Genomic DNA, 24,818 nt, shown 5'->3' with positions numbered 1-24,818 from the left:
CGGATGTTGACGGACGTTACAACAAGTGACGAAGAAGAAGAAACACATCGTGGTATGTGTGGACACATCAGGAAACCCAATCACTTTTTAATTTAATACAAGACAGAGGGGTAATGTATAATAATAATGAATATATCTGTAAATCAACACCATATTTATGTCCGTCACCATGTTTATGGAATGACTTCTTGTGTCATCTCGCAATAATAAATAAACAAATCATCGCATTTGTGATTTAATGGAAAAACCGACATTACGCACTTGTGTTTTTTCGACATTTAGTAAATTTTGGTAAAGTTTTGCACAGATGTCCAATGGAAAAGCAACTATAGTTCAGGTCTTACCTCTCTCCACTCTTTGTTGCCCATTCCTTGTGTGTAGAGAACACAAACTATGAAGAACAAAAACACATGTTGTAAATATTTTTTAAAAATCGTGAACTATATGCACTAAAGCTAATAATAATAATAATAATATTTGCTAAAGCTGCAGGCTGTTTTGAGAAATACACATATTCAGTACCTACTTAAGGAAAACTCAGACAAACAGAATGAATAACTAATGTCACGGTATTCCAAAATCCTTCAGAATATGACTAATAATCCATAAATGCATGAATTACACACAACATCAAAGCACCTAATAGTTTTATTCACACACCAAACATGCATTTCCCCTCGTCTGACTGTGAAAAACATCATTTTCATACCATTATACAATTTACCAAAACAAAACAATTCTCTAAAAGGCAAATTGCTGAACTCATTCATTCATGCTTCATTTCTGGAGGCCTTTAATGTTCTTCTGAGATGTGAAAAGAAATTATCCATGCACACACCCACGCGGAAGCAACAAAATATATTCTAATATTAACAGACAGGTGATAATTTAAGGGGGGGGGGGGGGGGGGGTATATTAAATTAGTACGTAAATGTTGGCTTCATCATGAGCTTATGGATTACTGTTTTACTGGGTGCTTAAAGGTTGTTTTTTTTTTTCCCCTTAACGTCAGAGGATATTGGTTTTCTTTGTGGATCACTGCTCTTTACATATTAAAGTTATTTTTACCACCAAGTGACAGATCTAAGGTATCTGTATATTTGCCAGTATCCCAGACTGTCTTGTCTCTCTCCCTGCTTTACCTCCATGCTCTTCTCCCCTGTCACCCTCCTTCATATCAGGGGAGATGAGTTGCCCTCTGCTCAGCATAATCTCAACTGCTACTCAGCACAAGAGCATGTATGGGTAAAGCCCCTTCATCCTCATGTCATCTTCAATATCATGTACATCACTGTCGTCATCGCCTTGAGTCATTATTCCCGACTCAATGTGCTGACATGTATGTTTTCCAAACTAAGTGAGCGTTTCTTTCTTTCTTTAGGGATGAACAACTCTTACACCCATGCAACATACACTTTTACAACATATTCAGCAGGCACTAAAGGGAGACTCCTTCTGTATCTATATTCTACCTTCATTTACTGTGGCAGCACTAAAAGTACTGTTCTGTAAAAAAAACTGTTGTTAATGCTTTTGGCAGCGAGTAAAAAGACTTCCACTGGTAAATGGTTAAAACCTGAAGCACCCACAGTGGAAGAATGGATCGACATCATACAGGACATTTACATTCTGGAGAAGTTGACATTTTGTTTTAAGGGTCAAAAGGAATCTTTTTTCACTGTTTGGTCAAAATGGACACAGTATGTTAAATTTGTAATGGATGTGAATTGAATACACCGGTGATTTGAAAATATTATATGATATAAATTTCTGTTTAGGTTAATGTAAACATACACACCTTAATGCAGTGTTTTTCAGCCTTGGGGTCAGGACCCCATGTGGGGTCGCCTGGAATTCAAATGGGGTCGCCTGAAATTTCTAGTAATTGATAAAAATGTAAAAAAACCAAAACAAAACAAAAAAAAAAAACCTTACTAATAAAAAATATCCGGTGAGTTGAGAGAGACAATCCCAATCCATAAAAGACATGACAAACTCTGATGCTGAAACTGAAGCACTGTGGTACTGTTTATCTTTCAAATGTTCATTGTGGTCAGTTTCAGATGCTGCAGCTCTTTCATAATTCATAGTTTGAGTTCTTGTTTATTCAGTATTAATTGTCAGCCTTGTAAATCCAAGCTGGACTGACAAGCTGCACATATCCTGACCAAGGAAAATCAAATTCTCACTTTGTGCAGTAATCTACACCTGGCTTTTCTGCCTCCATCCATAATAATATACATTATATAGACTAAATGTCATCTAGAATGAATGTGTATTTGCAACATAGGATAGCAAACTATTACATGATCAAAAACAAATAAATTTGAGCAAAAAAAAAAGTCTCTGTTTTGAATGTCTGGGGTCACCAAAAATTTGTGATGTTAAAATGGGGTCACGAGCCAAAAAAGGTTGGGAACCACTGCCTTAATGTGTTTTATCTTGTTGATGAAGTAGTGGAGTAAGCCCTCTCCTCCAGCCCACTTTTCTTTCTTTCTTTTATTTGTTCTATATTTGACTAAAAATCCTGGATTAGCATCTTCTTTCAAATTTGACATGTGGATATTGACTTGTACCCACAAGGGAAGTTTTGTATAATTTGCTTTTCCAAATAAAGAAAGAATGGAAAAAAAGGTACTGTCCTGATGATTTTAACAAGGAGAGAAGATGAGAATCTAACCATCTATTCTGTGAATCTATAGGGAGAAGAGTCTCAGCTGGTCTCATATGCATTAGTCAGACGTGCCTTAAGCCAAGCTCACACATTTAGCAGAAAAATAACACTTGAGGAGTGACTCACGACTACAGTAGGGCAATAGAAAGGACCTTCATTCTACTCCTGATAGAACCACAGACAGAACACACTAGTCATAATGTATGATGAGTGAGGGACAAAACAGGAAGGTAAGTGATCTTACTTGGGTCTGATTTCGAAAAGGTGTCCCTGTCCAGCAGGTTTCTGCAGAGACAAGAGAGAGAAAAGTAGTTAGAAAGTTTCCTGAGCATGAAGAAAAGCATTTGTCGTCTGAATGTGGCAGTGAATGCATTTTAACACTGAGACTGGCACATTACCAACACTTTCTGTTTACAGGATCTCTAAGAAACTCTCATCAAAGGTGTGAAAACATTGAATGAAAATAGCTTGACTGTATTTATATATACCTAAATGTTTATGAATAGAATCCTTTATAAACCACAACATAACACAAAACTGCACTACATGTTTGACCGTGAACTTGGTTTTACATAGTTTTACATATACATAGTGTCAGTTTTCTTCTTTCACAACACCACCAATGTAAACAGAGCTGGGAGCTGAATGGGCAATCGTAGTTACACACTCATTTTCTATGTGGATGGAAATTTAATAGTCTCCTCTTATCACATCTGGATCCTTGACATATACTGTATATCCACAAACACCCACCCACACAAAATTCTCAAATTATACAACCAACCAAAGTAGTTTTGACCTAGCCGCTAAGATTACTGCATTTAGAAGCATGAAGATTTTACGGACCTCCATTTCATGCATGAAAAACATTAGCTCTAAATGATCTCAGACTACTTATATATTGTGAAGTGTTCTGCCGAACCACTGAGTTTCAGCCAAGATGGCCATTAATAATATCGCGAAGAATTTATGTTTCCCAAAAGAGGAAGGAGAAAGTGCTGGGGAAAAAAAACAAAAACTAATGACCTGATATGAAAGTGGTATGAGACTTGATCATTAATTCTGATTTGTGAATAATGAGAGGAATTATGGTGATTGCATCTAATGGGTTGAGGAGAGGAGAGGAGAGGAGAGGAGAGGAGAGGAGAGGAGAGGAGAGGAGAGGAGGAGGAAGAGGAAGAGGAAGAGGAAGATGGAGAGGAGAGGAGAGGAGAGGAGAGGAGAGGAGAGGAGAGGAGAGGAGAGGAGAGGAGAGGAGAGGAGAGGAGAGGAGAGGAGAGGAGAGGAGAGGAGAGGAGAGGAGAGGAGAGGAGAGGAGAGGAGGAGGAAGAGGAAGAGGAAGAGGAAGATGGAGAGGAGAGGAGAGGAGAGGAGAGGAGAGGAGAGGAGAGGAGAGGAGAGGAGAGGAGAGGAGAGGAGAGGAGAGGAGAGGAGAGGAGAGGAGAGGAGAGGAGAGGAGAGGAGAGGAGAGGTCACTGCAGAACAAAGCTGAAAAGGTTAAATATGTGTGACTCTATGACAATAATAAATACTCTTACATCCAAGTTGAAGAAAAGCATCAAAATGTGGTTAATGAGTCCTGCCTTTCAATCCACAGGATGCTGAGGGACGCTGAAAGGTTGTCAGACAAAACCTTGAAACCATTAGAGGCTGGAGTCTATCCAGGCGAGCTGATTTCCAGGAAAAGCCTCTGTGACTGTAGCTGTGTTTTTTTCCTTTTTAGGCACACCCAGTTGTCTCTATCTCTATGTTCCTGGCTGAGCTTCACTCACTTTTCTGTGAACTTGCCAACTCATCAACACCACTTATGGCATATTCTCTCAGTCTCACTCCCATGAGCATTTGTTCTCAAAACAAAAACACCTCTGGCATCAAAAACACCTTTGGAAATCACTCAGTCCTTCCTGCCTGTTTGAAGTTCAACTTGTAATTTCACTTCCTCTCTCAAGCATTAATTTGCAGCATTACTTAAAGACACTTGCATCACTACTTAAAGAAACTTTTTTTTTTTTTTTTTTTTTTACAGATATTATCACATTGCTCAGGTTTGCATATACATTAGCTCCAGGAATTGACTTTCCACCCATAATTCAAAGACTTAAATTATTTCCCACATTACCTCAGGATCTGTACCAACATGTAATAATTGCAGAGGTTATCTCTGATAGTAATCCCACTGGAATCTGACACTTCTCTAATTTGTCAACTAAGGATCTATAGGCATGGGACTGGTGTTACCTGTGAACCTCAGGTCATTTATGATAGTTATGGAGGCTGTCTATGATGTTAATCCCATGTGAATCAGCCATGCCTGTAATTTCTAAAGTACAAATTCCATCACAAATTACCAACCCTATTTCAGCAGATGCAGAGGTCCTTGGATAATACTGGTCCTGTGCGAATTGACATCTCTGTGATTTGGTGGGATATGCAATATTTTTGCTTCCTCTGCTCTTTTATTCAGCCTACTTCCCAGTCAAGGATAATAAAGGCTGCACTGGCGATGATAACAGAAAATGTTGGTGTTTAAGAGGCTCCAGGAGACTTATGTCAAAATACAACAGGAATGTTCACTGAAAGACCAAACCTACATCTTTCATAAGAGCAATATCTGAGAAACTGGATGAGAAGTAAGACAACAATAAGGAATGTTTTCTCTTTTTCAGCAGTTTACTGTAAGTGTTCATAATGATGAGGAATAATGTCATTAATTTGAGTAACAACCAGATTTCCCTTATCCCATGTGAAAGCACCACATGAAACACAGATGTGGGGGGTTCATTTTCAAATCACCAGAGGTCTACAGGTTATACTAATCCTGTGCAAAGATTCACCTGCAAATTGCCCACCATAATTTGCCAAACACAGAGGTCATAGAGGCGACAATATTAGTCCTGCAGAAATTGACATGTCTGTATTTGGATAAGGTTTTTGGTTTTTTCTGCACCTGTTTTCTGTCTCTTTCTCCATTGAAAATCACAGACGCTGCATTAGAAACTATAAATAACAGTTCTTACAGCAGTCTGGGTGCAAATTTATGATGCTGAACATAAATTCATCAGAACAGCCATACAAGATGATGAGATGGATGACATGCACTTCAGCATACAGGAAGGAACATTTTTCTATGTTTAAACACACCTAAAAGCTATTACATGGTAGTCTATTAATAGTAAGTGTTTGCACCATAACATTATAAATTCAACTTCACTTTTTCTGGGCAAATGCACTGGATGAACCAGAGACAAGGGTGGGTCATTTCTGGTCCACAGTATATGTTGGTGGTATTGTTTTCCCATTGCATTGACTGTCCAAGGTGTACTCAGACTTGTACTCAAATGACTGCCTCTGGAAAATGGGAACCATTAAGGGCCCCTTTACACAGCACGGAGATTGTTGGGTAACCACTGAGCGATCAAAAATTACCCGATCTCTCAATGATCTCTTAAGCCTCAAAAAAGCCATTTCTGTCCAAATGTTTGGGAGACCCTTGTGCACTCGCTGTGCCTTTGGCCCCCCACTTTAAACTGTGCGGTCAGTCAGATCAGGTCATCAAGATAGTCGTACCCATTCCATCATTGATCTCTCAACCATCTCTACCTTCAGGGTGGAAAAATTTGGTGTTCATTGAAAGACTGCTGAGAGATCATTGGGAGATCAATGAGATTGTTGAGGGCTCCTTGAGCGCGCTTTGAGCATTCATTGAGAGATCACTTCCCTTGGCGATCGTTGACAGATTGTTTTGGACCGAGTCAAAACTTTGAGGAGACTGTGGCAACCATGGAGATCACTGGAAGATTAGTGAGAGATCACTGAGCGATCTTGGTGATCGATGGGCGCTCACTGAGAGATCATTGAAAGATCTGGACATTTTTTCATCGCTTAACAATTTTGCAATGATAGCCACCCCTGTGTAAAGGGGGTTTAATTAAATAACATCCTCTTTGCTCTCCTTTCAATTAAATTATAAGCCTGATAAGCCTCAGAAGAACTAAAGTTACTGCAATGTTGATGTCTGTTCACTGTTATACTGAGTTAATAAATGACAGGTGGCCTTCCTGCTCAAGACTTACAGTAAGCAAACACGTAGAGCCAAGCTACATTAGTTCATCTCAATAATAGCACTGGTCTACAAGTGAAATACCTCAGGAATAAAAGTAGTGAAATTTTCCCAAGTTTGAGTTACAAATAAAGAAAAAAATGCTGGCTTGCTGTAGTTTCCTACACAGTCTTGGGGAAAATGGGAAATTCTGAGAATCACCAAATGAATGGGATTTACTCAGAAGGAATATTTGTCTCAGAGCTGCCACATCTACTTCAAAACACTGTCTGCACATTACAATACTTTACAGGTTCTTTCTAGTGGAACAGTTGTATAATTGTATATAAACCAATATGTGTACGTGATAAGAGTTTATGAAAACATCAGCTAACCAACACTTTTGTTGTTTATTTACCATTTTATCTTATTAAAGTATGAAAGATTTAGCACATCTAATCTCTGAGGCACAAAAATTCTAACAAAGAAAAAAAAATAGACTACAGTTAGTGCCTTTGAAACTATTTTCCTTGTAAGAGACCAACACCAAAAGGGAAAAAAAACAGCTTGTCCAGAGTGATTTTCTGACTTTTTAATAACTTCCCTCCTTTCACCTCACAAGGCTTGACTCAATCTAAGAGCTTTTCTCATTGTGGGCAAAGAATCCCCACTTACATCACACTCTCAATGTTATTGTTGCCATTGAAGCAATGAAACCTCAAGTAAATCCCACAATGCATTACTTTTCTAGTCAACAGTTAGAAGAAACTGTGGCCTACAAGCAGCTGAAACACATAGTTACAGGGAAACACATTCTTACCCATTCAGACATTTACATAGCCCTTTTAATTGCATTAAAATCTACACATAGATATTGGTGCATTTTAAACAGAGTGTGATATTAACAAGCTTCTTTCTAACACAGCGAACACTATCTATGAAACATCCTGGATGTCAAACTGTGGTCCCACTCTTCGGCTCATGGATTAGAGTAACGTTCCCCGCTCTGCGCTGGGAATAAAGCTATGACACAAATTAAAATACACCTTCTCCTTTTGAGAGGTCCCATAGTGTATGACTGGCCGCTGCTCAGAGCACATCTCACATGGTGCCACTCCAAATGGGCTCCTGGGCTCCCCCTGCATGTGTTTGTGTGTGTTTTGTGCACAAGCGCAGGTTTTTGTGTGTGTGTAAGACACGTTTTCAGAATTTCCACTTCAGAGGATAATGTGAATGAGTCATGGCTCTCTCTCTCTCTCTCTCTCTCGCTCTCTCTCTCTCTCGCTCCTTCCCTCTTTTCATCCAGAGGCAAGCGGCGGAAAGCTAAAAGCTGCCATCCGAGTCACAGAGAGGTCTGCAGAATAAAGGTACCAGACTAAAACAGTTTCAGTATATTTAGCAGAGATCCCCTCTTCTCAAGCCCCTTTTTTGTCATATAAATTACAGGCCATTGTAAGTTAATTAATTGTAACAGATGTATTTCATCTGGACTATACTGAGTGAATTCAGCTGTTGGTATTTGGGAGAACCACTTGTCCCTCTTTCAAAATATTGATATTTTAATAGATTTCCCTGAAGTTCTCTACCTTTGATTACATGCTGCCTCTGCCTCTCTCATCCTTAATCACAAAAATACCAACCACCTTTGGCATTTCTGCTGGCTCTCAATCTTTGTAACATATTCTGCAAGCATTCCTTCATGAAGAAGACATGGTATATACCTAAAATAGAGAGACTTTTCTTACTCTAAACAGAGATGGCCTATATGTTCTAGCCTGGCCAGCCATCCGCCTTTCTCAATAACAAATCCGTCTGGAATCATAAGGCTTGAATCCAAATATGAAGGCGGGACTAACAGGCGCCGAGTAAACCGATCACAGATAAAACGGACGTGACGCTTTTGTCAGAGAAATTTGAGAATACAGGGTGTAATCTGTAATTCAATTGTTATTTTTGCATCACGTAAACAACCGACAACAGTTGTAAAGAGATTTGCGGACTTGTAACAGACTTTGACTCGCGACAAACAGAAGTCGCTGTATATGATGCATTGCGAAACACCCACCCCTCCAGACTTGTGATTGGCTCGGTATAGAATAAATTGTGCATATTTCACAGTGATTGGTCCAATTCCAGACTGTTTACTCAGTATTGAATACACTTAGAAAACCAGATTGCTGGCCAGGCTACTCTATGTTTAGTATTCATGACCGCTATGTAAACATATAATCCATTAAATATTGGATCTACTCCTTCCTTTTTATAATAATTCTTTTTTTATACATATAACTTTGTACTTTTTGTTTTGCTGTACACAATGACTTTTTTTTTTTTTTCTAAATTTGTCATACACATTATAAAATAATTCTTCTTATTATTTTTCCTAAAACTATTTCCTCTGTATACAGTATAATGTATATTTTTTAACATAACTGATCATATTAATCTCCAGGTACTCCAGCTTCCTCCCACATTCCAAAGGCATGCACATGACCAGGTCAATTGGTTAATCTAAATCACCCGTAGGTGCAAATGTGAAAGTGACTGGTTGTTCATCTGTATATGTCAGCCCACTGACTGTTCACCTGTTCGTCAAGTAGGTTAGCATTTATCAAGCTGTGATGTAGCTTCTTTGTTACCACAGCTTTTTGTTCTCGATAACAATGCACATATAGATGTGTTCAAATATCATTCCACTGTACTCCCTTTAAACCATTTTGGTGCTTATCTATAATGAACTTTCAGTAGACTAGGAGAGAGATAATAAAGAATTAATGAAAAAAAATCATTTGTATAATCAATACACAGCTCACGTCTGCATCAGTCTCACCTGCGATCACAAATGTGCCTCACATTACAACTGACAGGTAAACAACCAGGACTGAACAATAAGCCAAAAAAAAGTATTTTGACAGACACCACAATTGCGACGTGGCTCATGATTTAATGGGAATGGTCATTTTTGTTATTTTCTCAGAAAAAAAGAATGATGCAATTTTTGCAGGAGTCCGTAACACACAACAGAAATTAGAGGATGTCATATACTCCATGCCACACAAAAATATGAAGTGGTACTTGTCACTGATGTTAGCTTAGTTTCACTGAAGTAGTGACCAGAAAATAGAACCCTGAATCAGTCAGCAACATACAAGACATACAGACACCAGACAAAACAGCATAAGGTACCATTCCAACATATAAATACAAAATTATAGCAAATTTAAGAGAAAAATATTGCATGATTTTCCAGTAATGCTACAGAAACATAATAACAGATGAAACAACGGTAGGAGTGTAACATTGCACTTGTTTGTACCAAACTGTTTTGGTTCAGGGCCTTCGATACAATACGAAGGTGCACTGAATGAATACATGTAGCGTATGTAAAGAACGCAAACACTCTGGAAGCAGGGTGGCACCAAGCAGAACCCACTGAAATCTCAGCACCACTGCAAAAAAACCCAAACCATTTTATTCTGAGACTGGGGTGCCAATGGTGGTGGGGGGTGTTTAAACATGACAACAGAGAGTATAACAGCAGCACAGAAGCCCGGTCAGACATTTGAAGTTTTTAAGTTTCACTTTCGGTTTTTGGTAGTTACGGAGCGCACCCTCCCATACCCCCACACCCCCCACCCCCTTCACTGGTCTCTGTCACTGTAACCAAAATCGTATTGAAAATGTATCAAACCAAAGACCCCTGGACCAAAAACATACCAAACCGAATTTTTTCTGTCCCATTACACCCCTAAATGTCTGCCATGTAAGTGTCTGCCAAATGCATAAACATAAACATAAACAACAGACATGCTAACTGGTGTGTCCTCACCCTATATGCGTGGGATTAGGGATGTCCCGATCTGATCTAAAGATTGATATCAGCTGCCAATCTGGCATTTTTTAGAAGATCTGATCGGGCTTAGTCACATGATCAGGTCGTAGGGCTGCATGATTCTGGTAAAAATGTGAATCACAATTCTTTTGCTTAGAATTGAGATCACGATTCTCTGGCACAATTTTTTTTCACAAAATGTTTATTGTACTGCTGTCAAGGAAAATTGGTTCTTTTACCTCTGTTTCGTGTCTTTCATATCACTCTGCAAGTAATCAGGTCACTTGTGCAGTGTTTGCTATTGAATTGATCTGTTGGTGTGGCTGTGTGTTGGGGGGGGGGGGGGGGGGGGGGGGGTTGCACGTGCGCGGTTCGGTGGGGGGTGCACATGACTGCGTTTCGGTCGGTAGTGGGGTGTGTGTGTGTGTGTGTGTGTGTGTGTGGGGGGGGGGGGGGCGGGGGGGGGCTCGGCTGCACGCAGGCAGTTCGGCCAGTTACCCGTGCATGTGTCGGTTACCGTCCTGCTTATACAGTGGGAGTATGGGGCAGTGCGGTTCGTGCCCCTGCAAAAGTGAAAGTGAAAGTTTATGTTCATTTAGCTTTTCCCTGCACTTATGGTCCCGGTTGCTAAGCGACATTAGCTGATCTGTTAAAGTTTGCAGTGCAAAGAAACTTCCCAGCTGGCACAATGGAATATTTTTAGAGGGCGAGACTTTTGATTCTTAGTTAAAGGCTGAGTTATCCTCACCCGCAAAGAAAGAAAAGGAGAAGAACAGTACAGAAGTCAGAGAAGTGAAAATGAAAACACACTTGGATCTGGACGGCAGAAAAAAAAGACCAACATGAGATTAACATCACCGAATGTGAACCTTAATTGGGCATGATTTCAGCTGGGCGACTCACCACTACCACTGGGGTTTTCGTCCATTTCACTCTCTTTACAGACGTTCCTCCGCTATAATGGACTCTATGCACAGCTCCACTACTTCCTGAACTTCAGGTGGGTCCTTTATTTCCTGTCTTTCATTATTGACACACTGATTAATCCAGGTGTGTCTACTACTTCTTGTTGTGACTACTGATTAATTAGGCACACCTGGATTAATCAGTGTGTGTCCAATAATGAAAGACAGGAAATAAAGGACCCACCTGAAGCTCAGGCAGTAGTGGGCTGTTCATAGAGTCCATTCACTCTTTCTTCACTCAACTGCAGCCGACAGCAGCAGGCTCACATGCTGTAAAGACGCTTTACCATTGGTTGAAGGAAGAGGCGGCGGCGGTTCTGCGTTTGTCGGCATTTGTTTGTAATGCAGCCGTGAAATAAAATGCTTAAGAATCATCCGTGTTTAGAAATGAAATTGCATTCATGTGTGAATCAAGATCGCCATCTTTTAACGATTAATTGTGCAGCCGTATCGGGTCGATCCAGTTTTCACACAAGTTTTCAGCGTCATTCCGCTTAATGGCTGCTGTAAATAAAAACGAAACATCATGCGACATGCCTGCTGTGTGGGAATACTTTTCTCTGGAAAGCAACAAAAGTCAAGCAGCAACTTGGAAGATGTGTAAACTGGCGGTTGCATGAGGAGGGAGCGTTGATTCACCACTTACAAAAGTATCACACGACCAAGTACTAGAACTCCAAGGCAGCAGTGAAGCTGAATGTAGAATGAAAGCTGAATATACACTGAATGTAAAGCCCACAGAATAAAAGTTTTAGTTCTTACCTGATTTTTTATATGTAAAATCTAAGTTAACCAATTGCTTGATTTTTTATTTTTGTATATTTAAATCTTATTTGGTATGGTGTTTAATATACCATAAATACTGGATTGGACTTGGCTCTTCACATGACCTGACTTAGTGTAGGTTTGTTGAAAAAAAAAAAAGTTAGTTATGTTATGAAACACAATAAAAACCTTTGGGTAATACTTTGGTTGCATTTAATTTTAATGCTGGGAAGAGCTATTTTTATGTTATAACCATATACCAGAAATTCATGTTTGCTATAAAATCAAAATTAGTGCTGGGCAGTGATTAAATTTTTTAATCACAATTAATCGCGTAGATTTCTTCGATCAATCATGATTAATCACATAGTTATATGGGGGGGGCATCAACACCGTGCACTGCCTTTCAGTGATACCAGTATTTCAGACTCGAAGTACTCCGGTGATAAAAAATAATTCCACATTGCAGTGCTTACAAACAACTTTGTCCTTCTCAACCCCACCATCTGAAGACATTTAAAATGAAAATGTCCATGTAAAAAAACGGTACTTTTCTCCATGTTTACGTCCACACCAGTTTATTTCCGGTTGTGAGTGATTGACAGGAGTCTTAAGCCCACTAATAAGTACTAATACTAATAAGCCCAATAATATGTGATGTTCAGTTGTTAAAAGCAAGCAAAGGGGGCCCTCTAGTGGTCGGAATAAATTGCACTAACGTATGTTTTGTACTTGCGGTGTTACCGTAGTCAGTTCGGACATAAGAAGGAACTAACAGACACGTTTCTTTCACTCTGTTAGTATGGCCCGAAAAACATTTGCCTGCGAGTATTTTATGTTCAGATGTTGTAAGAATGAATAGTATAAAATATCTCTGATGTGAACCTTTGTTGCTGGATAAACCTTAAGTTAATCTGTAAATGCTAATCGTTAGCTTGTCTATGGATTTTCCCATTCAAGTTAGCATCGAGCTAGCAATCTTTTTTCCCATTCATTTAAATGTATATTGCCATGTAAATGTACTAAGGCAATGAACAGAACTGAGACATATTTTGCGTGTATGTTGCAGTTTTACAGTGAGTCTCAAGTAAAAGATTTGGAGAGAAGTTTTCGGCATCCGGCTTTTCTTGGGAAACCTGTTGTCTTCTGCCGAGCTAATTGCTACACGCACACAAGCAGGGGCAGAATAATATGAGTTATGATAAAACGGCATTAACGTGAGACAAAAAAAATTGTCGGCGTTATTTAATGAATGCGTTAATGCGGTAATAACACGTTAACTTGCCCAGCCCTAATCAAAATTTAACAGTAAAAAGGATTGGTATTGGATCGGTATCGAAAAAACTAATCATAAAAAAATCGGAATGGATCGGAGACAAAAAAATCCAGATCAGGACATCACTACATGGGATAATATATAATAATGCATGGTATGTCCTCAGAATATTATAAGTAAACAGGGGCTCTCTGTGTGCCACCACAATGCTTCATTTATTATAGTTTGTTGGGACTTTTTCATCAACATGCTCCTGTGATATCTCAGTTAATTGTAGTGATCTGATTTTAATCCACATAACTCTTACAAAATTTGCGACAAACTAAACTACTCAGGCAAAAACACCAACATCACATACACCTACAGGGGCAAATATGACATATCTGATTAAAGTGTGTGCATTACTGTCAAATCATGCTCCTTTTTCCCTGGAGGGCAACCGCTCATAGCCAGGCCACGTCTCTGACACATCACCTCTGACAGCTGTCAATCACAGCACCAGGAAGTGAAATCTGACACTAGACGGGCAGGAAAACAGTAGACATTCAGACCTCATGTTCATTTTCTTCATCAATCTTGCATTAAGAGGACTGACATAAAGGGAATGAAGGTATGAAAAAAATTTAAATAGGGAACAACAAAAGGAAAGCCAGACGAATGGGGGGGGCAGCAATAATATGAAATGTCTGATAGACCTTCATTGTGGGGTCAGGGAGGGGTTATCTGTCTCCCACTCCCACACACAAAACTGTAGACATATATTAGTGTGTTTGCTCAACAGGGAGAGGCTCACATTAGTATGGGGACAGTTACCATAGCAACTACTCTTGATAGCCAGTTGGGGCCACTTGACTGACAGTTGTGCACGTTTCAGTTTGACTGACATGTAGAGATGCCATCAGCCCTATAGTGTCTGTAACTTGCAGCTTTTTTTTTTCCTCTCTTGCTTCACCCCTCCTCTCTATTCCTCTGACATCCAACTTTTCCTCTTGATCTACTTTTCTCTTTTCATCTCGGCTTGTTTCTGTTTCCCCTTGTTTATCTGTCATACTCAACTCTCTTCTCGGATGTGATCAGAATTGCCCCTATTTTTACATTTATGAACATATCTGGACTGCCTTTTGCACTGGCTTGAGAGGCTGTGTCCCTGACAGTGTGTTACCTTGACAACACAACAGCAAAAAACCCCCAGGACCCTCACAACCCTCTCCTACGTTACAGAAATAAATTGGGTTTTTAGCCCACTGGAGGGGAGGGGAGGGGAGGGGAGGGGAGGGGAGGGGAGGGGAGAGGAGAGGAGAGGAGAGGAGAGGAGAGGAGAGGAGAGGAGAGGAGAGGAGAGGAGAGGAGAGGAGAGGAGAGGAGAGGAGAGGAGAGGAGAGACACAGGAAAAAACACAAGAAAGAAATAATACAGGTCTTGGGTGAAAGAGGTTCAGAGTGAAAAGTGACTCAGTCTAATTAGTTACCACAAACTGTAGGTGAGCAGCAAGATGAAGCTTTTGTGTGTGTTTGAGACCACGTCTTAAGCCGCTCTATTTTTGTCCCTTTGGATTCTACATGGACAGATCTAACCATAGGGAGGACAGCAAGAGTTGTGACGTAGAATGTGAAAAAATAGGAGGTTGAGCTTCCTCCTGTAAACACTCAGTTTACCTTTGCACACTTCTGGCTGCACTTAGGGACTAAAAAGTGACTCCTTCCACTAAGGAGAAAATGTCAGTATGTGTGTTAGCACGATTACACAAAAACTACTGCACCAGTGTTGGTGAAACGAGGTGGAACAGTAAGGGATTGCATTTCATTTACAGGACCCTGGGGCACACCCACAGGGTATTGCAGTACTCATTCTGTGTCATATAGTTCATTTCACCATTTACTGAAGTTGTTTTTAACTGTATTTATTTAATTCCTGTGCGAATATGTTCACTTCTTGGTCTCAGAGCACTAGACAGATGGTTGTTGGCAGTCCTAAAGCTATAGATGAACATGTGACTTGAGGCTGTGCTCTTATTGGAGGATTTAAGAATTATCCTTATTCACTTTGTTTTGTGTGCATGCCTGCGTGCATGTTTGTTTGTTTGTTAGCAAGATAACTCAAAAAGTTATGGAGGGATTTTCATGAAATTTTCAGGAAATGTTGATACTGGCACAAGGAAGAAATTATTAAATTTTGGTGGTGATCGGGGGGGGGGGGGGGGGGGTCTGTCTTGGTGGAGGTCTGCGCTCTCCGAGTGCTTTTCTTGTTTTGTCTGTGTTGCCAGGTACATTTTCAGGAGCATAATTAATTAACTGTCACAGGTAAATAAGTTTTGCCCTATTCTGTTCGCACATACACATGGACTGTAGTTGAGAGTGTAAGAGGTTAATCAGCACTATGCCATCTGGTGATACAGGTACTGAAGAGCTTCATGTAATCCAAATACTAAAGTAAAACTATGTAAATGCAGGCAAACATTACAATCCAAGGCTAGTGGTATGTTAACATATATGTGCATGTAGTGTTCCTATTCTCTTGTACATACCTCCTCTAAGATCTTTAACTTCAGTAAGTCAGTGACAGGCAAAGAAATACTACCCCTACACCAAGAGTCATGAAAATTAGCACAGTACTTTTCATGTAATCCTGAAATGATTTAACAAAAAAACAAAACAGCAAAATTGAATGACCTTGACACAAATACTCAAATATGCACAGTGGACAGAAAATGTTAATAATTAAACATTTGCTTTTTTTTAACCACCCAGTGGTGATAAGATCACCATAGTAATCAAAACTAGACAATCTGGGTCATACTGGTTTTTTAAGTTGAACAGGAAGTAGTCCATCCTGTCACACAGCCAACGATGGGAGAGTCATCATTATCCAAGTCATTTTTATTCATGTTATGTTGCATTCTGGGCCACTTATTTCAGTCTGTTTCCAATAATACTTTAGTGTTTGCAGCTGTCGTAAATTCATGACTTTGGACTTAACACATTTGGATTCTGTTAGGCTAAGTTGCAGATTCTTGTGAATGACTGTGGGACTGTGCAGGGTCCATGCAACAAGTTACGGACTCTGTTATGTTCATTTTGTGATGGTACATTGTTCTATTATCTGTTTATCATGTTATGTAAAGGTACAGTATGTTAGGCTGTCAAAGTTGTGACACTGCAGCATACTTAGCCCATCCCTAACATATGTGTACGTGCTCTACCTAGATGCTGTTTTTACCACCACTAGCTAAAATAACTGCAACTACCTAGTTTTTATGAGAATCTAATCATAAATATAGTTGATTATTGACTAACTGTATCATGCTTCTTTTTGTTTGGTGTTGCTGTTGCTTAGGTTTATACTGTATATAAAGTTTTATGTTGCTACTAGGGATGCAAATTATCAATTCATTAATCATTAGTTCGTTGATCTTGTCAAGCAATTAACAATTAATTGATAAGTGGCCATTTTCTTGAGAAAATGAATTTCTCTTTCAAAAGGGTCTATAACAGGGGTCACCAATCCTGGTCCTTGAGAGCCACTATCCTGCATGTTTTAGATGTCTCCCTCTTCCAGCACACCTGACAGTAATTATCAGGCTTCTGCAAAGCTTGACGATAGGTTTATCATTTGAATCATGTGTGTTGGAAGAGGGATACAACTAAAACATGCAGGATAGTAGCCCTCCAGGACCAGGGTTGGTGACCCCTGGTCTATAAGTATGAAAACTAAACATTGTTTCTATACTTATTGAAAAAAATATGTAATATTCCTTAATGAATGATTCATTGTACATTAGGGATACAGTACAGGCAATGACATTTGGGTAGTATAACAAATAAATTCTGCAGAGAAATTAAATAAAACTAGAAAAGCACTCGGAAAGTGCAGACATCCGCCAAGGTAGATCAGCCCCCCTCCCAGTTTAGGCAGTGGCGCCCCCTGTCAACGCCACAATTACGACCGTGGAAAAGGGCAATTAACTGACAATTATTGTAATTTAATCAAGCAAATTCTTATCAACAATTAATTGACAGTCGAGTAATTGTTTACATCCCTTGTTGCCACTGTATGCTGTTGACAGATGATGAACCCTCTAAACAGAAAAAAATAAATTCAATGTGTCACTGTGTTGACATTCTCTTTTAAGTCGCTGATAAAGGTAACACAAAAGTACACTCCTCGTGTGTGTCTTCAGATTAGGGCTGCAACTAATGATAATTCTAACAATCAATTAATCTGTAGATTATTTTAATAACTAATCGATTCATCAGATAAATACAAAAGACTCAATTCTCAAAGATCGGTATTTAACCCAAAGCAATATAGGCTGCAGACAAGTCACTAATGATTACATCCCCACAATGGCTTCGGGTATGGTTAGCGAGCACTAGCCCACTACCTAGACTTGTTATGGGTAGAAACTAGCAAGATATAGTCTTCAACCAGCTCCGGTTATAGTGTATCAAACTAGTGTTGTATGTATTAGTTCCAGTCAACGATAAGTAACGTTAGTCTGATGGCCTGATAAATAGAAATGGATGAAAACATTATAATTAGGACGATAGTGTCTAACTAACTAGCGGGCTAAATTAATCGTGACATGAAGGCTATTTTAAACTAGGTTTAAATTATGTTTGCGTGGCCACAGCAGCCCCGACTGAACTGAAACATACTGCGCTTGGGATTTTTGTAATTTTTTTTCTCCATGTTCAAGTTTTATTAGATAAATGGCGCACTACATTTGGGACAAACGGGGCTGCTGTGGCTACTGCGAACATAATGTAAACCTAGCTTTAATAATCTGTCCCAGCATTCAAAGCCTCAGCCATGCTCCTCTGTGATTTCCTCTGTTACACTACACAGCGTGGGGGAATGCCTCAATACTAACGTGCTCAAGGCTCAGTGAATCGACTGCCAAATTCATTGCTGACTCCTTTAAGAATCGATTTGGATCAACTTTATCAATTTGTTGTTGCAGCACTACTTCAGATAGCATATACTTTTATCAGATGGTTTTTATCCAAATATTCAATCTCACAAATTGGCATTACTTCTTCCAATCTCTCTCCTATTTGCACGAGTTTCCATCTCACTTTTTACATATTTGCACATGCATCTACTGCTTTGCTCTAATCTCAGGGGGAACAGGGGTTTTCTTGTTTTCAGCTTACTCTTCTCTTTGATTTCTTCATTCCCTTCTCTCCCTCACTCTCTCACTCTCTCTCTTTCTGTCTGTTTCTCTCAGAGTTTGACCGTGACCTGAATAGACTCTGTGGAGACTACACCATCTCACTGAACTAGATACAGTCACACACATATGTAGATACACACAGAGCCACCCGGAGAATTTGTGCATGGTCTAATGGTTTTCCAGTTCAGCTAAACCTGATGCCCATCACATCACAAACAAACACAAACTTCCTCATGTGTAGATCTGACATCCAAGCTCTAATAAATTCACAATACACCAACCAAAGTATTCTTTACTTGTGAGGGTAATGCTGAAATAAAAACAGATTATTATAGGAGAGGTGACTGTCTTGTACAATTTGGTAGAATTATACAGTTCAGTGTGGTGGAATTGTGATTGAATAACCTTGTTTAGCACTGCAGTGAAATGTAACAATACTATTGAAACATTCAGCAAAAAAAAAATAAAAATGCTGACATCACTTTTTATCACACTTACATTTGCTTTCTCTCATTAAATGTAAAAGGCCTTGTTAATGCTCATCCTCTACCGCAGATAAACTCTATGTCACAAGGCTTTTGTCACTTTGACTGTTTAAAAAATCCAGTGAAACACTACTAAAAGAAATACCTATGAAAAAAAAAGAAACTTTACAAAAATAATAATCATTCTGTGTCACATCTTACATAATCTGACCTCTGGAACAACATGTATTTTAATCTCACTAATGCAGTCTTGAAGGACCTGCAAAGTCCTATCCTCTTCACCATTTCATGCACTTCTTAACTGCTGCAGGACTCCTCTGTACAAGTAGCCGTGCTTAGCAACAGACCAAGAATATTCTTGGAAACATGTGGAGCGAGAGAAGACCACTGGGCATGCTCAGATGTTCTCAACAGGTCGCTGAGCACCACGCTACAGGTATCTGCAGCTCTGCTTTGCCTGCGCTACATTCCATCTCACTCCCTCTCTGTTTCTAATATTTTCTCCATCACCTTATCCTTTCAGTTCTATCCCTTCTGCAGTGATAGCCATTCTACTTGTCATAGAGCATGAGGATGGGCTCATGCTCTCAAAAACTCCAATCTCCATTTCTGTGTGTGTGTGTGTGTGTGTGTGTGTGTGTGTGTGTGTCTCCCTCTTCAACACACTGAACAGGAGCATCAGCAGCTTGTGTTTTCACTCTGCTCCTCTAAGAGGCCTGTCCTAATTCTTCTTGACAAGGGCTGGGAGAGCCAAGAGAACATCTCTGCACAAATACACACACACAGTGAAATATGCCACGCCAATCTCCATTTACACACAGACATGTGCAGCCGACTACACACCAGTCATGTTCAGCACACAGCCACACATCTGCGGTAGTGGCATTTTACCTTAATTGCCTTTGTCACCGCTTTCAAGGCAGTTTAGTCCAGCGTGCCCAGTTTCCTCCATCAACACATGTCACTGGCCTACGTGTGTCTATAACTGCTCAGTACTGATAAAGCCAAAAAGCTGCTTTACATAAAGGCTATAATGACGAAGTGTAATTTGTCTAATATGCAGTGTTAACAGTGTATGTAAAAATACCATCAAGACATAAGTTCAGTTAATATATTACATCATATATGAAAACTGTGCAAGTATTTCTGATGTGGAAGCCTGCATGTCTGCATGGGTGGTTAGCAATTCTGTCTGCCCATTTCTGTCTGTATGAATAACCATGTTACAGACTGATGGGATGTGTGAGTGTGCAAGTGCATGCGCATGTTTGTGTAAGTGTTGTGATAAGGCTACTCAGAGCGACCATAGGCGACAACAGGGCGCAAGGATGAGGGATGGAAGAGGAAGGAGGCATTTTCCTCTCTCTCTCTGACTCCCTCCCTCATATAAACCTCAATGTCTTTCTTTGTTTCTGTTTGTTTCTGGTCTTCAGACAACATTATCAACAGAATGCAAGTGTTTGTTTGAGTGATAAGAGAAATGGAGAGAGACTACATGCATGGATGTTCAGGCTGAGGCCAGGGGGTTATACATGAGAGAGAGGAAAATGGACAGACAGAGAGAGAGAGAGAGAGAGGGAGAGAGAGAGAGGGAGAGAGAGAGGGTGCATCCCTGGAGGAATTCAAACAGCCTCAGTGCTATGTGACTGGGATGGAGATGACTTCATTAGGCCGGCCAGTTTCTTCCCTCCTCTGTCACTGTCGCTCCCTGGCTGTAAATAGGACTGTGAGTGTGATTTACTGTATGTCAAGTAATCTTACTTGTCAAATAGTCTAAATCAGTCCTCCACAGACAATCTGTGGGTCCAATCTGTAGCACTGCAATACTAAGGCAGAGGGAAAACAACATCAGATACTCCATCCTGAACACTCCCAACATGTTCAAAAACACACTGGGTAAGCAGAATTCACTGGAGATGTTTTGGGTTTCCTTATGATATTGTCACGCGCCACAGAAGCCAATCTAAATGAGAAAATAAAATGTCAGTGGATCAGATGAGGTTGTATTTTATGCGTGTGTCTTCAGCTGAAAATGTCACAAGCTTTCTGGATGACGAGATGCAAAACAAATGAATTCAAAGGTTCCTGTGCACATCCGTGTGTTACACGTGCACATACGTGTTTAAATGTCTCTAAATGTGCACGTAGTCTCTAAATATTTTTCTGTACATGTCACAGCTTCTGGTTCACCTGTTTAACTGAATTGCTCCCTTGGGCTTTCTGCTATACATTTCAGTATTTATTGATGAATACATCTTCTATTATGGCTGCAGCTCATTCAGTGTTGGCCCACAGATCAGAGCTTTTAACGCCTCTGTGACCCGTGGGTCAAAAGGCTCATCTGCTCAAAAAAAAACCTCAAAGAAGCCTCAGTAAGGCACAACTATACAATCTTATATGCAACATGAATGTAAGGGAGTTGTGTAATTCTGCATTATGCAAAGGTCTACAACTTTCAAAGAACAAGATTTTTTGCTTAAGTACAGTAAATACACAGTTTGCACACTAACTTTTAGGTTAGGCTGCCTTTTAGATGGTTCTGTGAAAGGTGTGTGTGTCCTTGAGTACATGTTTTATCACCTGCATTTTAAGCTATCCCCATAGCTGTCTAACCTTGAGAGTAAGGGCAGCGTGTACATCTATTACCCCTCCATTTATTACTGCTGCATGTACTAGTAGAGTGGCATGCAACCGCTCCGTTCAGTGTATTCAGCCCTTGACCTTTGGCAATGGCTCGCTCTCTCCGTCGGATCTTTATCAATCCATTTTCTCTCCATGGCTAAACAGTTTGATGTATGGAGCATAGGCACTGTATCAGTGTGTGGTTGCTTAAGTGAAGAGTATAGTGCCATTAAAGAAACAGAAACAGAGAAGTTGTTGCATGGTGTGTATGCTATCCTGTTGACTTATGGAAAAAACCACATGCAGTAAGAGAAAAACATGAGGAAGAAGGTCGATAGTAATTTCCTCAGCGTGCATAAATCTTTACTGAAACGACTAGGAAAAACCCCAGTCCTGATTCTGGAATACGACTGTAGCCTATGAGAGACACATACGTCCTGCAGACTCACATAAGTAACTCTGACTAATGCCCAAAACACCCAGAAATAGAGGCCGAGGTAGCTGACAGACAAGACAATGAGGCCAATTCATAGCAGCTGAAAAGGGGTTTCTTCAATATAGCTTTGTCTCACTGATTGCAAGCACCACGGCACTCCAATCTAAAATCATTTGTGTTCCCTGCTGTTAAAAACCACAAGTATACAGACACAAAAAGTAGTCATTCATCATGTCAATCTGGACAGTCACACACACATTCTTTTGTGTTTCTAGCTGCCATTGAACGAGCGCACAGCAGGAAACCCTGTTTTCCCTTTAAAGTGATGACTTTGTCTTCAGTAAGATGCACACTCTGTTAACTCTATGGGGCTGAAAAGGTCAACACAATCACTTCCTACACAGAGAGTGAGCGAGGGACCTGGAAATAGATGTGGTGTGCTCATGATGTATAATGTTAAAAGGCAGAAGTGTTGAGAAACTGCAAATCCAAAAGACAAGACTCCATGTGGACGTGTTGACTGTAGGGTTCCTGTATTTTTAGAACAGAAAAAGCAATTACAGAAGTTTTAAATTGCCAATCAATATAATCAATGGTCCACTGGGGGTGCAGAATACAACTCAGATTATGTGACTGAGGAGAAGTCATATCTTCAGATAACTGCTTGACCACCTTATCCCATCATGAAATGGACACCAACAATTACTGAATATTTATAATCATGTCTGAAACGTACATTTTTAAGGACAAGGTTAAAAAAAAAGATAAATAAGAATGTATTTATAATTGCATCAACAGCCTGCTGGCCAAATAACGTTTGAAATGTCAAGCTGCTGCTTTAGTCTTGGCTCAATAGCTCAATGTCTGCTTCTGTTTTTCTGAGATCCAGCCTTACACAGCCTACATTTATCCAACCTACTTAGTATCTTTTCTTGGCTGTGGCCCAATAACCTGAAGTGTCTTCCTTGTATCTGCTTCCCATGAATTAACCAAATCACTGTTTTGATATGGAATCCTCTCATCGTGTGACTGAGCTGTATTATCCTGCAGGTGTTTTTATTTTTCATGAACAAATATGGCCAAATGTTGCTCCAAACCTAATAGCCTAAAATGGAGATCATTGGTGTTCCTCTTGATCTGTACTTGGACCAGTGATACTTGTAAAAAGTATAAAATAAACCAGTCACAGCCAGTGGATAATTTAGTGTATCTTAAGTAAAAGAAGTGATCCTAGACCCTGACATTAAATCCCTATCCTTTATACTATGTCACTGTACCAAGTACATTGTGTTTATTGTATTCAAACAAACAAATCACATAAGAGTCAGATCAAGCAGTGCCACAGGGACACATTTCGAGTTCAAAAAGTTCTGCGTTGAAAACTAAATAACTAATCTCCATGTTTAATGCATGTATAAACAGACCGCAGTAAGTACCTTCACGTGACACATTACAATTAACAGAAATAAAATTTGGTGGTAAAAACACTTAAATTACAGCTGCGTGACGCAGGGACCCAAAATGAACTACGTACAAAACATGCTGTTCTCATCATTAATGGATCCGAAATGAAACATGGGGCTTTAGCTCTGATGTTAAACTACAACTGTGATCAACATTGGATCAAAATGTTGAAATGATCAGTTTTGATGAACACAAATATGTTGTGACATGGGGACAGCAGTTTGGACCTTTGTTCAGTATCACAATAAAAGACTTTGGAATTAAAACACTACAAATATGATCATGAACTTTTATTGAACAGACATATTACAGCTGAAGCGATATACAGCTAATAGCAGAGCATATTTGACAAATAATTGGATTGTACATAACCTTTCTATATTTTTGTACTGTTGGATAATTAGTTCCTACACATTCACAGACTTCACTTATACAAGCAAGAAAAAATATAATTATTGAAGTTAATAGTGCATTTTAGGGATGTCTCGATCTGATCTAAAGATCAGTAGTGGCTGCTGATCTGGCATTTTTCAGAAGATTGGATCGGATTTAGTCACGAGATCATACGTTCTGCCCCCTCAAATGAAAGTTTCCGAAGGTAGGGAAAAGGAAAATTAGCAGCAGAACACACCCCCGTATAATACCTGGACGGACCTGTCCATAGACATGCTCCAGCAGTGCCAAACATACAGTCTGTGGGCCAAAACCGGCCTGCCAAAGGTTCTAATTTGTCCCACAGTATGAATTTGGAAAGTGCAAAAAATATACTAAAGTTATTAAAAGTCGAAGGTGTCGTAGTTGTTTTAGTTCAGGTTCCACATTCGGCTCAACTGTGATCTCAAGTAAAATAATAGCGTAATAACCTATAAATAATGACTCCAAATTTAAATCAAAATTTCATTGTAAAAAGTTGGTATCAGATCGGTATCGGATCGGTATTGGCAAAACTAATCCTAAAAAAATCGGATCAGATCAGAAGCAAAAAATTCCAGATTGGGACATCATTAGTGCATTTACATATTTAGTCCTTTTTAGGTTTCGTTTTTTATTGATTATATCTTTATATCATTTTTTCTCCAAGTAATAC

General features: G+C 39.6%; 1 protein-coding gene across 2 annotated transcripts in view; it reads right to left on the bottom strand.

The window, feature by feature from the left end:
• Positions 1-24,818, bottom strand: part of LOC115430510 (copine-8) — a 151,568-nt gene that overhangs the window by 111,415 nt on the left and 15,335 nt on the right. For both annotated transcript variants that reach the window (XM_030150569.1, XM_030150570.1), the window contains exons 2-3: positions 2,919-2,959; positions 345-391 (exon numbers count right to left, since the gene is read on the bottom strand). In XM_030150569.1, the coding sequence (XP_030006429.1) occupies positions 345-391; positions 2,919-2,959 (88 nt within the window). The remainder of the gene's footprint in view (positions 1-344; positions 392-2,918; positions 2,960-24,818) is intronic.

Source organism: Sphaeramia orbicularis, chromosome 12 (assembly GCF_902148855.1).
Source record: "Sphaeramia orbicularis chromosome 12, fSphaOr1.1, whole genome shotgun sequence".
NCBI lineage: Eukaryota > Metazoa > Chordata > Actinopteri > Kurtiformes > Apogonidae > Sphaeramia > Sphaeramia orbicularis.
The sequence above is the reverse complement of the archived record's forward strand: the minus strand, read 5'-3'. Positions and strand labels throughout refer to the sequence as shown.